Below are 17,206 nucleotides of genomic sequence, written 5' to 3'. Positions count from 1 at the left end.
CCATCAGGCAGTTATTGTCTCTTTCCCTTTCACAGTCACAGTCGGTGTGTTTGTAGTACAGCTAGGCTCATGGTTCACGAGAGAAGAGAAAAACAGGTGGTGATGAGCGACATTGTCGGTCAGAACGCGCTCCGCAAATCCTCTGGCGTTGCTTTATTTACCGCGCCGCTCTCGAAACGTGATTAAGTTTTAAGCTGTCGAGCATATTATCCCGGCATCTGATCAGAATATAGGAAAATAACAATTGTGCTGCGGCATAATCCTTTAATCCGTCGGCAGGAGAGGGGGAAAACTGACCACCAAACGCACAGAGATCCGTACTCAGAGCAGACAGCAGAGAACTGAATGAACCACTGACAGACGAACAGTACTGTTGTATAGCAGGAAGGCGGGCGGGGTTAAAGTTAACGCTCTCTTCTGAATCAAAATCACTTTCACCGAATCAGAATCATTTTCAAAAGTCATACAATCTATCTATCTGTTCATCCGTCCATCCTTCTATCTCTGTATCTTTCTTTCTTTCTATCTGTCTGTCTGTCTGTTACAATCAGTGTTTGGGGTAAGGCATTACAAGTAACGCGAGTTAGGCTACGTAATCAGATTACTTTTTCCAAGTAACTAGTAAAGTAACCCATTACTTTTATATTTACAACAAATATCTGAGTTACTTTTCCAAATAAGTAACAGAAGTTACTTTGTTTTCCCCATGCTGAGAGAAATCGAGGGTAAGCTTTGTGTGCGCTGTGTAAACATGATGGTTATTCTAGACTAAATGTGAGCATACATTTACTCATCTCACTTGCACAAAAATAGATTCAGTATTCCTTAAAATTAATAAAAACAGTGAAATGCAAACTCAGAATATTTTGCAAACCTGCAATAATGTTAAATAATAGAAATATTTTTCATGTATTTAATCTCACTTTATTAAGCAATGTCTTTGCTGCTGACTGAATTGATGATTCAATTCAACAATACTAAAAAGCAAAAATGACTTTTAATAAACATTTGCCAAAAAAAAAAGAACAAACAAACAAACAGCCCAGCCCAGCCCAGATGGGAAAAAGTAATGCAGAAGTAATGTAAAGCATTACCTTCCATAAAAAGTAACTCAATTAGTTATTTTTTGGGGGAGTAATTCAATATTGTAATGCATTACTTTTAAAGGTGCAGTGTGTAGATTTTAGCGGTATCTAGTGGTGAGGTTGCGAATTGCGATATCGAGAAGCTATGGTGGCCAACACAGGACAAAAATGTTGTCATCTAAGACAGAAGAGAGTAGCCAGTCAAGCAAATGCACTCTGTAGCAGTGTTGCCAAGCCCGCGGTTTTCCAGCGGAATTGGGCTACGTTTACACTGTTGCCGCGGGTTGTTTTTCATGTCCGCAGGTTGAATCGACCCCAAATAACATGATATTTAGCCCCTGGAATGCGAATTTTACCAGGGGAGCCCCACCAAGAACGCGGATTTTACCCGAAGGAATGCGATTTTTACTGTGGGATCCCCCTGAAATGCAATTGGGCTAGTTTTGAGCTAGTTTTGAGGAGCAATTGGGTGAGTTTTGTTGTGAAAACCTGGCAACCCTGCTCTGTAGAGCAGTTTGTCTGTTTAGGGTTACTGTAGAAACATGCCCGCACAAAAATGGTGACTTAACATGAAAAGAGACCAGTGGTGTATGAGATAGAAATGGCTCATTCTAAAGGTAATAAAAACATAACGGTTCATTATGTAAGGTCTTTATAAACCACTGAAAACATAGTTATGTATATTATATTGCATTTCTGTCAATAGATCCTCCTAAAATTTACAAATTTAAAGTAACTTTCCCCAACACTGGTTACAATCAGGCAATTCTGTCTGAAAATTCTTGTAGATGCTTTAAAAAAAAAAAAAAAATTACATGCATTTGAGCACATATATGTGATCAAATACAATTATTTCATTATCAATTAAATCAACTTGGATCTACCTATCCATCCATCCGTCTGTCCATCCATCTGTTCATCCATCCGATCTCATCTGTAGTGCATTTGCATTGCCCATAATGACATTTTATACAGCATGTATGTCACTCTGTTGCCCCCACAGCCCTCTGCATTCCTTATTCATTTTAAATACTCTAAAACAACAGAGTAGTGCTGAAATTGATGACTTGAGCCACCGTGAACTTCAGGACCAGAGACGCTCCAGTGACATTTGGAGCTCCCTTTGAATCCGCTCTCTCCATATGTCAGTCATTAATTATTCATCCCTGATCTTTAGTTGTTATTTAATAAAAGAAAGGCCGGAGATGCCTCCTGTGAGGATATATAATTACCCTTTAGTTTATGTGATAACTAAATATGTTTACAAAAGAGAATGATATTTTATGTTCTTGTTCATAAAGCAATAGAGGGGTTTATAGAGGGCTGGCAAAAAAAGGTCACCTTTATGCTGAATTATCCTTTAACAAGCACAGTAAGAGCAATGTAATCACCACCCTGTACACACAGGCTTGATTTTATGCACACACACATAAACACACACTGTGCTGAGATACACACATAACCTCATATACATTCATATAAACACAGGGCAGAGAGACACACATATCTACACACTCTGGCCGAGTGTTAATCTTCAGCCTGCTGAGAGTGCACTAAGTAGGCGGTGATCTCTCGCTGTGAGTTAACAGAGGGAGTCAAGAGAGACAGAGAGCGAGCGCGAGCGCATTTGCGTGGCTTGATAGTCTAAATCAGCAGAGCTGAAAGAAACGAAGGGAAATGAAAGAAAGGACAGAGGGATTGAGAGGAATGGAAGGCAATTAAAGGGAGGGATGGATGAATGAGAGGGTGCTACAGTCGTGCTTGCAGGAGCGCTTGTATTAATGCTGAGAGACTCTGGCAGCCTGAAGAATTATAATGAGATTCAATAGTCTGGGAGTTGACATGAAGTCCTACTACTACATACTATACTGCATCTAAAACTATTTTAAACAGCATTTTGCTTATTCTTTATTATTTTTATGCACGAAACTGAGCTCATTTAAATATGATTTTTGTCATATATACATGGAATATTAGTATTTTTCAAGACCCTATGTTATCAAAATGAGTATCTTTTAGATCATGTGTGTTATCTTTTAAGTCATTGACTGTATATGTTAGTGTACTAAACATGAACAAGTTTAGATATAAAGGTTACTATATCTGAATGTACACTTTTTCTCTTCTGGGAAAAGAGAACAAATATTGATGACTCATCCTGCACTACACAGATTTTTGACCAGTCAAATGTTTTCTATTGAGAATGGCCCTCTATGAGGACTTTAAAGGAACACTCCACTTTTTTTGAAAATAGGCTCATTTTCCAACTCCCCTAGAGTTAAACAGTTGAGTTTTACCATTTTCGAATAAATTCAGCCGATCTCCGGGTCTGACGGTACCACTTTTAGCATAGCTTAGCATAGTTCATTGAATCTGATTAGACCGTTAGCATCTGCTGCTGTACCCATGGTACGGCAGCAAAGTTCCTTGATTATTACGCCGGAATGAGAGTATAGTTCCTAGCCATATCGGCCTAGAAAATCGCAACTTTTCATTTTCCGTCGGTCTTAGTACACGATGTAACTACAGAAGAGTCAAGTTTTAAATAGGAAAAATATCGAAACTCTTTGGTCATTTTTGAGCGAGATGCTAACGGTCTAATCAGATTCAATGAACTATGCTAAGCTATGCTAAAAGTGGTACCGCCAGACCCGGAGATTAGCTGAATGGATTCGGACTCAACTGTTTAACTCTAGGGGAGTTGGAAAATGAGCCTATTTTCAAAAAAAGTAGAGTGTTCCTTTAAAGGGTTAGTTCACCCCAAAATGAAAATTCTGTCATTAATTACTCACCCTCATGTTGTTCCACACCTGTAAGACCTTCGTTCATCTTTGGAACACAAATTAAGATATTTTTGATAAAATCCGATGGCTCAGTGAGGCCTGCATCGCCAGCAAGACAATTAACACTTACATTGCCCAGTAAGCTACTAAAGACATATTTAAAACAGTTCGTGTGACTACAGTGGTTCAACCTTAATGTTATGAAGTGACGAGAATATTTTTGTGCGCCAAAAAAACAAAATAATGACTTTATTCATCAATATCCAGTGATGGGCGATTTCAAAACACTGCTTCATGAAGCTTCGAAGCTTTGTTTAGAATCAGAGGTTCGGAGGGTGAAAGTCAGTAAACGAGGCTTCGTTATGTCATAAGTGTTTTGAAATTTCAATGGATCACCACTGGGTGGGGCGTGACTTTGGCAGTTTGATTCACGCTCTGAACCTTTGATTCTAAACAAAAGATTCGTAAAGCTTCGAAGCTTCATGAAGCAGGGTTTTGAAATCGCCCATCACTAGATATTGTTGAATAAAGTCGTTATTTTGTTTTTTTGGCACACAAAAAGTATTCTCGTCGCTTCATAACATTAAGGTTGAACCACTGTAGTCACATGAACTGTTTTAAATATGTCTTTAGTAGCTTACTGGGCATTGAAAGTGTAAATTATCTTGCTGTCAATGCAGGCCTCACTGAGCCATCAGATTTTATCAAAAATATCTTAATTTGTGCTCCGAAGATGAACGAAGGTCGTACGGGTGTGGAACGACATGAGAGTGAGTAATTAATTACTGAATTTTCATTTTTGGGTGAACTAACCCATTAATCCTCATTTAGGGGTTACATTCATACAAATGTTTTTTTTTTTTTTTTTTTTAATAAAATCATTGTAATATAATCTTGTTTAATCTTATTTTATATTTATTGATATGGTTTGAGGGAATTTTATGGTACTAAGTAATATTTATGCAATAATTATTACCCATTTGTTTCCACAATTTGTTATTTTGTCTGCATACATATTAGGATGTATACGGCAATATTGTGCACTTTAAATGGACGCAGGTGTGTATCCGCAATCATATGGCACTGATGAAGAGTTCTCGTAAATGTAGCACCTTTTTGCACGTCTTTTTGTGGCACGTCTGTTGAAGTATAATAAACGAACAGTTGGAGAGCCTTTGCCCTATTGGTTGTGTATGGATCCTTTTTTCTACTTTTTGACAATTTTTACAATATAATTTCATTTTCTTCAATTTACAATTAACCCCCCCCCCCAAAAAAAATCGCCCCCACCCAAAAAAAACGTAAAACTTTTGGTCAAAAGTGACCAAATAGCACCAGAGGGTTAAAAAAGTCTTTGTTATACTGTATAGCCAATTCAAAAGAACTAATGAAGGTACAGAGGCATTTAAATATAAAAATAAAAAATAAAAAGAAATGGTGACAAGTTACGGGACCACTTTCACATATGCATATGAATTTTATCTAAAAATCTTGTTGTTTATCAAATTATAAATAAACAGGATCATGGAGTACATCCACATAAAACAACAGTACTCGCATAAAATATTTAAAGTAGCAGGTAGCAATAATCATTGCAACAGAAATGTCCTGGATGGTAAAACAAGATGAATTTATAAAGCAAAGCATGTTTTAATTATTTTAGTGCTACACATATAGCACTAAAATAATGGAGATTATTTGTTTTCACAAGACTGATGGTAAAATACAGCCCCCTTGTGGGTAAATAAAGCATTACAAATTTAGATTTTCACTCAATGAGAATTGTGGTAAGAATTTAGATTATATGTTAGAGCATATTAAAGTTAATATGCTATTATTTTAAATATAGCATATTAACTTTAACATTATCATTTTACATTCTGCTATTTTTACATATTTGAAGCAAACTGAAGTGGACTATTAAGTGATCAATAGATTATTATGGGATGTAAAATATTATTTTGAGTCCTTGGAAAAGTGACCTCTCACATGAGAAATGAAATAGCTCTTTGAGGTGATCTTTTGTCTTACCTGTATAGTTACTGTCATCTGATGATGCACAAATATAGGGGGGAAAAAACAAGAGATGCATAGAGTTAAACTGATCATTCATATTAATAAAACAAATACATTTGTGTTTGTGTGATTGACAGTTAACTCAAATCATATACTCACAGACACAGAGCGGTTTAGGTGAGTCCCATTTGCCCAGTTTGGTACAGTGAGAGATATTGAAACCCTCCAATAGAAAGCCAGCATGACAGCTGTAATGAAGAACTGTGCCCTCTACTGGTTGTCCTGAGGGTTGCAGAATCGCCCTCCCGTTCTCCAGAGACATCCAGGAACGAGGGCAAACCAATACTGAGGATTTTAGCAACAGTGTAAGCACATGCTGACACCTTTTTAGCACATTTATATTAACTTGAAATTACACAGCTTTAAAGTGTTATGCCACAACAACACACAGACAATTACATTTAAATACAATTCTATTGGTTTTATAGTTGAATAATATATCACAGAAATTATTCTAATATACTAATGTGGTGCTCAATTATTATTGGTACAAAACTTTTAATAATGGTACTTACTATTATAAACATTGAAAACAGATTTCACTGCTTAATATTTTTTTGGAAATTCATACATTTTTCAGTATTCATGTTATGAATAGAAAACTTAAAAACAGCATTTATTTGAAATAGAAATATTTTGTAACATCATAAATGCCTTTGTCGCTTTTGATCAATTTAATGTGAATAAAAGTGTTAATTTCTTCTTCTTTTTTTCTTATTTACCTCACACTTTTGAATGGCAGTCATGGTTTCCACAAAAATATGAAGCAGTAACAACTTTTTCAACTAATAAGAACAAATTTTGAAATCTTGAGCATCAAATCAGCATATTAGAATGATTTTTGAAGGATCATCATGGCTGGTGAAAATTCAGCTTTTCCATCACATTAATAAATTACATTTTAAAACATTAAAATAGAAAACAGTTAGTATCCTACACGAATACTTACTAAATAAATTAATAAATGGACATATTGATTTGCAGTAATTTTATTACGTGAGAAGAAATGGAGCAATACAAGAAATAATACAAGTGAAATTGGTCAATTATAGAGTTTAGTTAATTACACAAATGCTTTTGACCTCAGAGAGCTGTGTAATAAATATAGATATTAATCAATAGAATAGGACAGCAAGGGCACTTACAGCATCTGCTGAGCTGGTTTATGTCAGTCCAGGTGCCATTAGGGAGGCACTTTCGGACCTTGGGCCCCACAATAATTCTGCTTCCTCTACAGATATATTCTATCTCATAGTCTACTGGCAAGATCTGCACACTGCGGATCTACAGAGAGAGAGAAAGAGAGACATTTGTAGATTGAATTAGATGTTGCTAAGGGTCAAAGTCCCATCAGAACTGACAGTGATGTTTATGGATGCCAGTTTAATGTGCTGCCGTAGACTTTTACCTGTTCCTGAGTCAGTCCTCTGTAGCGTATCCCTCCATCTCTGGGGGGACGAATGATTGCACATCCTGAAAGAGAGTAAGAGAGATGGGGGAGGATGAAACGAATAGAGAGAATGACTAATGTTCTGGGTAAATTTACATCTGAAATATTAAATTTGAGTCCCCTTGCAAGACTGTGACACACTGATGGCTTATAAGGATTTTAATGGTACTGTCTCATATCAAAATACAGTGCTCATACCGCTTGGAGAATGTTTAAAGGGGTGGTTGATTATGATTTCACTTTGTTAACTTTAGTTAGTGTGTAATGTTTCTGTTTGAGCATAAACAACATCTGCAACGTTACGACGCTCAAAGTTCAATGCAAAGGGAGATATTTTCTTTTAAAGAATTCGCTTTTTAAAGGACTACAACAAACAGCTGGTAGGGACTACAACGAGCTTCTTCCCGGGTTGGTGACATCACTAACCCTAAAATTTACATAAACCCCGCCCCCGAGAACACACAACAAAGGGGGTGAAGCCATGTTGGGCTGCTTTAGAGAAGGGGAAGAGTTGTTGTAGTCGAGTGTCGTTACCATGTTGTCATTTTACGCCGGACTGCTTTACAAACGACAGTCAATTTAATGCTGGATTTGCACAAAAGATTAACATGATGGCACATGCTAGTCGATGAGTTGAATTAACTCCACAGGAACTACAAAAATTTATCCACTAACCAATCAGAAACGTCCAGTTGCATTCTAAAAGTTGCATTCTCTCCATCAGTGTCTGACTCCGGTTTGAACAATGTAAGGCTGGACACTGTTACTGACAATCGTCATTTTGGCTGCGTGAGATTCTCCAGCTTTGTTGTTGTTGAGCAACTGAAACGTGAGCTGTTAAAGCTCCGCCCTCTTCTGGAAAGGGGGCCGGGAGCAGCAGCTCATTTGCATTTAAAAGGACACACACAAAAACGGCGTATTTTTGCTCACACCCAAATAGGGCAAATTTGACAAGCTATAATAAATGATCTGTGGGGTATTTTGAGCTGAAACTTCACAGACACATTCTGGGGACACCAGAGACTTCACATCTTGCGAAAGAGGCATTATAGGTCCCCTTGTTTAGCACTTAAAAAAAAGAGAGATCCTAAAATTGTTTTGTTTTGAGTAAGGCCCTGATAAATAGATATTTAAACAAATCTCACGAGCAAATATTTAAAGCAGCAGCACACTTTGCTAACAATTCAATGAACTTAAAAAAAGAGTAACTTGCATTTTAGACAGATTGCCAGTTTGTGTCAATTTTCGAAAATAGTTGTAAACAAACCCACAATAATCGCTGCGCTTCTCCGAAAAACACACATCAGTGGTGTTTCCTTCCTGAATGAATTGGTGTGGAACAAACAAAATCAATTAATGAACAATTCAATGACTCACTCATAACTTCAGGCGCTTGTTTCATTTCTGAAAGGGATAATTCATTTAAAAATGAAAATTTGCAGTTAATTTACTCATCTTCAGGCCATCCAACATGTAGGTGACTTTTGTCTTCAGTAGAACAACAGCAAAGACTTTTAGCTGAAACTGTAATATAATGCAAGTCAATGGCTACCATCACTTTAAGATTAAAAAAATATATATACAGGCAAAACAAAATTAATACATGGCTCTTGACGATACATTGAGGTCTTATGAAACGAAGTGATCTGTCTGTGCAAGAAACTGAACATTATTTACAACATTATTACCAGAAATGCACAGCCTGCAAAAGCTTCCTGGTTCATAATGTCGAATGTGCGGGTGCAAACTCACACGTGAGTTGACGCTGTGTTTCTTTACAACAGGAAGGATGCGTGCGTTGTATTGTTCATCACAAAGGTACGTACTTGTGCTTATCCTGGATGCCGTAACCTATATAAAAAATTAAGATTACGGGAAGATTGACTTTTCACAGATTCCTAGCGTTTGAGCTCCCGCGCATACGTCATTATGTGACAGGAAGCTCGCTCGCGCTTCAGACTGTCGTGAACGCGCTCAGGACGAGGCTGTGGAAGTGTGGATTAAAATGTTGTAAATCATGTTCAGTTTCTTGCACAAACCGATCGTTTCGCTTCATAAAACCTCAATACATCGTCAGGAGCCACGGATATTAATTTAGTTTTGCCTGTTTTCTTGACGTAGCGATTGCATTATATGAATCACCAAGGACCACGATTTCAGCTAAAACTCTTCTTTACTGTTCTACTGAAGAAAAACGTAACCTACCAGTACATCTCGGATGGCCTGGGGGTGAGTAAATTAGCAGCAAATTTTCATTTTTTGGTGAACTAACCCTTTTGAATGAATCAGCATTGTTGAACGAATCGTTTGAATCAATGATTCATTGACTCATTCATAAAGACTCGTCTCCACCTACTGGCGTAACCTGCAGAAAGCGTTACCGATAATCCCCACCACTAATGCTGCCTTCACAACACGTGCTATAGGAAATACCCACTTCTGAAGTCGTGATTACGAACTTATCGCATTCAAGTTTCGACATGAGAGGGCGCTCATGTGCAATTTGTTTTACCTAGGAAACGTGATTCTCTGGTGGTAAATGTATGAAACTTTAAATTCTTTAAAGTCACTATGAAATGAAACTTTCTTGTTTTTTTTATGTGCATTAATATTTATATTATTATGCAATTTATATTTTATTTTTTATTTTATTATATTGCAGTTATATTATAAATTATTTATTCGTGCACATCATCATTTTTATTTTTAAATTCACATGCCCTCATAATCTTTAATGAAAATAACTTCCTCTCCGTCTCGCAGCGAAATCTCTTTCTTCTTGGATGTGTTTTTTCGGTGTGAAGGCAGGACAACCTGTCACTCACATGAGATTACAGCAATAGCAAACCACAACCATCCAATTCCTGATGTACAAAATCAAGTCCCGGCCTACATTTTTTCTTGTTCGAGAAGCCGTTTCACTCAGATATACATCACGATAGTCTTCACAATTATATTCTCATATGCTGTTTACGTCCAGCATTTCCAGATTCTACATCAGAATGCCGACTCATTATTGGCCGGCTCCTGCGTCAGCATCACACGCATGTGTCGTGCTGCTCACAGCTTTGGCCAATACTGAGCCGGCATTCGAACGTAAACACGGAAGCCTTCACTGTGCTCAACTACATATGGATAATGACAGGGAAGAGAAGAGATTGTTGAATAAAGTCATTATTTTTGTTTTGTTTTTGCACACAAAAAAAAATTCTTGTCGCTTCATAAAATTAAAGGTGCAATGTGTAAAATTTGGGAGGATCTATTGACAGAAATGCAATATAATATACATAACTATGTTTTCAGTGGTACATAAAGACCTTACATAATAAGCCGTTATGTTTTTATTACCTTAGAATGAGCCATTTCTATCTCATACACCGCAGGTCCCCCCTCCATGTCAAGTCGCCATCATGCGCCGGCATGTTTCTACAGTAGCCCTAAATGGACAAACTGTTCTACAGAGCGTGTTTCGTCACTTTGTTGTTCTTCTTCTAAATTGTTTGTGTTTTTTAGAGGCAGCTTACATCGTCATTACAATGGATACGCACGAAGAAGTAGTAGTAGTTTATGTTTGGTTTATTAGAAGCAGATCGTTCCTTGTTAGAAGAAACCTCATTGCTTCACACAAGCTACTCTCTGCTCTCTCAGACGACGACATGTCGGCCAGACAGCCACTGTAGCTTCTCCGAAAGGGAGGGGTGTGCGCCTTTAGTTGTAGTTCGCAACCTCACCACTAGATGCCGCTAAAAATTTACACACTGCACCTTAGAATTGTAAAAAGTACCGACTTCGGTATCTAGTTGGTACTGAAATTTTAAAAATGTGACGCTTTGAGCGCTGTTGAGCAGATTCGTAACACCTGATTGGCAACTGTTTTCACAGCTCATCTGATATGTCTGTGATTGGCTTCAATGGTCAACATGGTAAAAACGTTGTAAATGGCCATCAATGAAGCTCTTTACCAAGCGCTTACACAGATACACACGGGAGCGTCTGAAAGCAGGCATCTATCACGGACCAGTCCGCTGATAGACGCCTGCTTTCAAGCGCTCCCGTTCATGCTTTCAAACTCAAACACTTCCATGTGCTTTCAAACGCTGCCATGCATTGATCATTGTAGCCAATCACAGACATATCCGATGAGCGCGTCAACACAATGACCAATCAGAGGTGTTTACGAATCCGCTCAACAGCGCTCAAAGCGTCACATTATTAAAAGTTCAGTACCAATAGGTAGTGAAGTCGGTACTTTTGACAACTCTACTGCACCTTTAAGGTTGAACCACTGCAGTCACATCGGCTGTGTTCACGATGTCTTTAGTACCCTTCTGGACCTCGAAATTGTTGATTATATTGCTGTCTATGGGCGAGTCATATACCTCTTAGATTTCATCAAAAATATCTTAATTTGTGCTCCGAAGATGAACGAAGGTCTTACGAGTGTGGAACGACATGAGGGTGAGTAATTAATGACAGAATTTTTATTTTTGGGTGAACTAACCCTTTAACCACTGTGTGTAAATAACTAGAAGAATAACAAAGTGCAGTAAACAGTAAAATGTTTTTCACTACAAACCAGTGTGTCCCTGTTTATATACAACCCGAATCCCGAATTTGAATAAAATGAAAACTAAAAGACTTTCAAATCACATGAGCCAATATTTTATTCACAGTAGAACACAGATAACATAACAAGTGTTTAAACGGAGAAATTTTACAAATTTATGCACAAAATGAGCTACAGGTCTCAAAATAGTTGGGACGGGGGCATGTTTACCATGGTGTAGCATCTCCTCTAAACATGGTGTAGCCTTCCAAAACATGCAGGCTGCCCATACCGTATGCACCTACGCACCCCCATACCATCAGAGATGCTGGCTTTTTAACTGAACGCTGATAACACACTGAAAGGTCTCCCTCCTCTTTAGCCCGGAGGACATGGCGTCCGTGATTTCCAACGAGAATGTCAAATTTGGACTCGTCTGACCATAGAACACTTTTCCACTTTGAAACAGTCCATTTTAAATGAGCCTTGGCCCACAGAACACGACGGCACTTCCGGACCATGTTCACATATGGCTTCTTTTTTGTATGATAGAGCTTTAGTTGGCATCTGCAGATGGCACGGCGGATTATGTTTACCGACAGTGGTTTCTGGAAGTATTCCTGGGCCCATTTAGTAATGTCATTGACACAATCATGCCGATGAGTGATGCAGTGTCGTCTGAGGGCCAGAAGACCACGGGCATCCAATAAAGGTATTTGGTCTTGTCCCTTACGCACAGAGATTTCTCCAGTTTCTCTGAATCTTTTGATTGTTATGCACTGTAGATGATGAGATTTGCAAAGCCTTTGCAATTTGACGTTGAGGAACATTGTTTTTGAAGTATTCCACAATCTTTTTACGCACTCTTTCACAGCTCTGCTCATCTTTACTTCTGAGAGACTCTGCCTCTCTAAGACATCCCTTTTATAGCTAATCATGTTACAGTCCTGATATCAATTAACTTAATTAGTTGCTAGATGTTCTCCCAGCTGAATCTTTTCAAAATGTCTTGCTTTTTCAGCCATTTGTTGCCCCCGTGTCAACTTTTTTGAGACCTGTAGTAGGCATCAAATTCGATTTGAGCTCATTTAGTTGATAAGAGTGTAAAATTTCTCCGTTTAAACATTTGTTTTGTTATCTATGTTTCTATTGTGAATAAAATATTGGCTCATGTGATTTGAAAGTCTTTTAGTTTTCATTTTATTCAAATTAAAAAAACAAAAAAAAAACTTTTCTGGAATTCGGGTTGTATATATATTAGGGCCATCAAGCGATTAAATTTTTAAATTAAATAAATTACATGATATGGCGATTAATTAATCTAATTAATCACAATTGAATCACGCATCAATTTTGGCTGAGAAATTACCCCCAAAAGATTTCAGAATTCATTATTGTGTAAAGCATCAAATAGACATCACAAAAAGTAGCTTCAGAAAGAAATATTTTATTCGATTCAACATAGAATTTCTTACACATGAAATTTTGGACCATGAGGTTGAGTAAATGCATTGAGGTTGAGCATTTTTGCCCCCCTATCTTGAAATTTAGGGACTTTCTGACTGTATTCTGAGCTCCATCATGCAGTGAGTTGTTGCCCTGCATCAACTGTAGCCTATGTAATGTCAGATGAGCTACATAGGTCTGGGGCGGAGCAAATGCGTTAAATGCATTAAAAATTTGAACGCGTTATTTTTTACCATGATTAATTAATCTAATTAACGCATTAAATCGACAGCCCTAATATATATGTATATATATGTATGTATATATATAAACATTTTACAAATCTTGCAAGGGGTATGTAAACCTATGAGATGTTCTGTATATGACACTGAATTGCTTTGATTTACCAAGATTGTGTAGGCTATATATTGCTTTTGCAATGAAAAGGAGACTTGGCATTGCAATCCATTTTTTCTTTCTATAGTTCCGGCAGAACATGATCCCATGAGGACTGAGGGCAGATCGCTGTTTGAAATCCATGAAACTCAGTTTACAGAATCTAAACAGAACGCCCTCTAATCTCACAAAGCTACAGAGGTGCCACTTTAGACATTCTGTGGTGTTAAATTCAACATGCACGGACCAGACATCATCCACACACACACATTACCTCCGGTTGTTGAATTATGTATGGACGAGATGAGAGTAGGAAGTAAGTAGAAAATTACAAGAAATAATAGCTGCTCCATTACTGCATCTGAACGAGAATGAGAGAGAGAAAGAAAGAGAAAGAGAGATGACTAATAATATGCTTGATTTCAGCAGTCACAATTCATGCTCTATTCAACCCAATTAAACTGCTCGTGGCATGACAAGATCTTGTTGGCATTCAGATGTGTTAAACATAATAATAACCTGCTGTCTCATTTAATTACACCACACACGGTCGTGGAGGAGGAGGAGGATTCGTGGAACATGGAGGCAGTTTGCCGTCCCTGCACTGTAAAGATTTTATGAGCTTTCCCTCAACCACACTTAGAGTGAAAAAGCACATTCAGGGCTTTTCACATTTGAATCACATTTCAACAAGAGCATGCAACACAAACATAAGCAGACGGGTCTAACACACATGCACAGCTTCTTATAAAGACATTTCAAGAGCACAAAGCATTGAACAGAGAGCGCTTTCATCAATATTGACTTCTGTATTGAACACGCTTCAACCTAGAGGTCAATGTAACTTGATAGATAGATACATAGAGAGAGAGAAGAGGAAGAGGAAGTGACAGAGAGAGATGTAGGGAGATCTTTGGGGACTCCATGGGAAAGAGACAGGAGATGATTCAGGAGGTGGGGATCAGAGGGATCAGTTAAACTTTAAACACGTCTCCACAGCACTCCATCTCATTAATTCTGTACAGCACAGCGGCGGAGCACGACACTTGAAAATCCAGAGTTCAGAGATTATAGTAATCCAAACACGCACAGGACGGATAGGATGCACTAACAATGATTGGTTTGCATTGCACTGTTGAACAAATAGATTTTCGGCTTTTTCGATTATCCTAATTGTCCCTGTAGTTCGTATTTTTACATAGTACTTTTAAACATAGTAAAAATTTCATGAGACTCAAGACTTTATACAACTGTGGCAGTTTCATGAATGTGATGTTTTCTAGGGAGTGGATATGGATGAAGGTTGCTTATGTTTTTAAAACAGTTGTTTGGATTTATATGAACAATGTTCTTTATTTTTCTGACAAAAACTTTGCTCAAATGTTGGTGTTTTTAATTATTGATCCTATACTCTTCTTCGTTGGGTCATAAATTCGTAATTTATTATTGTTAGTATCATTATTTTGTCTTCTTAAATATATGAGAATCTGTTATGCCAAATCTTCATCAGATAATGAGAGATATTCCTAGTAAATGTATATTTGATAAACTAAATATAGAATTTCATTGGGCTCCTTTTATTTTTATTTTTAAAAATTATAAACAAATCTCGCTGATTCTACATGACACCATTAAGCAAGACTTTCCTTCTGGTTTTGAAACAGTTGTTTAGGTTTATATTAAGAATGTTCTTTCTTTTTTGACAAAACCTAAAAAATATACTTAAATGTTTATATATATATATATATATATATATATATATGATTGACCTCATTTATGCTTCATTCTTCTATTTACTTAATTTATGGGATATGAATCATTTTGACACTCTGCTATATTTTTATATTTGATCCTTTTGACATCACATCTATACTTCTTTGTAAATTTTAGTCCATAAAATGAATAATTTTCACTGTTGCACAAATATACCGTCGGCTTTAGCTTATATTTCAGATATTAATCAGTCAAAATACATCTCTACAAGACTGTTACAGTGTCGTGAATGTGATATTGACTCGGTTAATGTTTTTTGAGAGGTTACGGTCCCGTTTGGGGAAACATTTTCAGCACCACGGACAGATACTTTCAGATAGTCCCCATAAAGATGCACTCCTACTGCTGTATTATTCTAATAACGTTCTGTGTTGTGTAATATGACATACAATACGACGTTTTCTGGTCTAAAAATATATGTTGTCGGGGGATGATGCTTCCCTGAAGTTTCCATATTAACATGGCTGCGAATGTCGTCAGCGTAGTCTACACCGTTTGTGAAGTTTTGTGTCCCGTACAAAGCATACTTCGAGGGGGTTTCGTCAAACAAAAGATATCTGTCAAATACGCCTGATAAAACAGCCGTGAGCTACTTCTTCAGATAAAACACACGCAAAACACAAACGAAACTCGAGCGCAGACATCATGTGAAAGTGTTTTACTCACAGCAAAGGCCCGGTGAAGCTCCAGCAGGACCGACCCGAAGAAAATAAGCACAATTTCCGTTCAGTGAGAGTTTAAATATAATATCCACACATATGAGCGCGATGTCGCTTTGATCGTGCAAATCTGTGCATCACATTTGAGGACTGATTTATGGCTTTTAGAGAAGGGTCTGTATTGCTTTTCATTAGATCATCGCAGGTGTAAATCACAGGCTACATAGAGTAACATTATCTACACAGCGCTCATCCTTCCTTCCTCCTTCCTTCCTTCTTTTTTTCCACTCCCTCCTCAATCTCACTTACTTGTGACGTAACGGGGGAACGCAGCCTACGTCATTTCATCTTTGCATCACGAGGCATCTTCTGTGCTCAGGGTATAATTGTGAACTACTAATATATTGTATAATTTTTCCTCTCTCTCTCTTTTTTTTCAGACCAGGGCAATTTTGTCTCTTTCATTTTATTGTAATTATTATGTGTCAGTTAATTAATTACAATAGTTTCACAATGATTGAAATTGCATGTATTTATATATAAAGAAAAACATCCAATGTATTAAAACTATTATATGGTACTGTAGAGCAGACGATTTTATTCTTAAAGTCACATTTGCATTTTAGCAAACAATATTGATATTTATTTATATAACACCTTTTAAACCTGTTGTTTACTGAGTGCTTTGCGGAGCGAATATGTATGTGCAAACACAGTTAGATATAAATTTTATATTAGTTTTCCCTTCCTCCAGGATTGTCTTCTGTTCCTCTAAGGCTAAGCTATTCATTATGGGCACAGTCGGCTATTTATACTTTGAGCTTTAATAATTGAAAAGAGATGAATCCTTTTGGAGAGTCTATTTTCAAGACGATGTTCACTTAAAAAATGAGGTTTAAGTTGAATGAATGAACTTAAAAATTTCAAGTAACCTTAAAAATGTAAACTTTGCCTTCATTGTAACAATTAGCTATTTACTATAAGACAATGAT

General features: G+C 37.1%; 1 protein-coding gene across 3 annotated transcripts in view; it reads right to left on the bottom strand.

Moving 5' to 3' along the window:
• The window catches only part of gabbr1a (gamma-aminobutyric acid (GABA) B receptor, 1a), a 74,899-nt gene extending 58,387 nt beyond the window's left edge, over positions 1 to 16,512 (bottom strand). Inside the window, exons 1-6 of one of the 3 annotated variants that reach the window (XM_051862343.1) lie at positions 16,222 to 16,512; positions 14,057 to 14,143; positions 7,353 to 7,417; positions 7,090 to 7,228; positions 6,044 to 6,229; positions 5,900 to 5,917 (exon numbers count right to left, since the gene is read on the bottom strand). In XM_051862343.1, the coding sequence (XP_051718303.1) occupies positions 5,900 to 5,917; positions 6,044 to 6,229; positions 7,090 to 7,228; positions 7,353 to 7,417; positions 14,057 to 14,135 (487 nt within the window). In that variant the 5' untranslated portion in view covers positions 14,136 to 14,143; positions 16,222 to 16,512. The remainder of the gene's footprint in view (positions 1 to 5,899; positions 5,918 to 6,043; positions 6,230 to 7,089; positions 7,229 to 7,352; positions 7,418 to 14,056; positions 14,144 to 16,221) is intronic. The other 2 variants (XM_051862342.1, XM_051862344.1) reach the window with 2 other exon arrangements.
• Between the last annotated feature and the right edge of the window lie 694 nt (positions 16,513 to 17,206).

This window comes from Ctenopharyngodon idella, chromosome 15 (genome assembly GCF_019924925.1).
Source record: "Ctenopharyngodon idella isolate HZGC_01 chromosome 15, HZGC01, whole genome shotgun sequence".
Lineage (NCBI taxonomy): Eukaryota > Metazoa > Chordata > Actinopteri > Cypriniformes > Xenocyprididae > Ctenopharyngodon > Ctenopharyngodon idella.
Note: the sequence above shows the minus strand (reverse complement) of the source record. Positions and strands in the feature narration are given on the sequence as shown.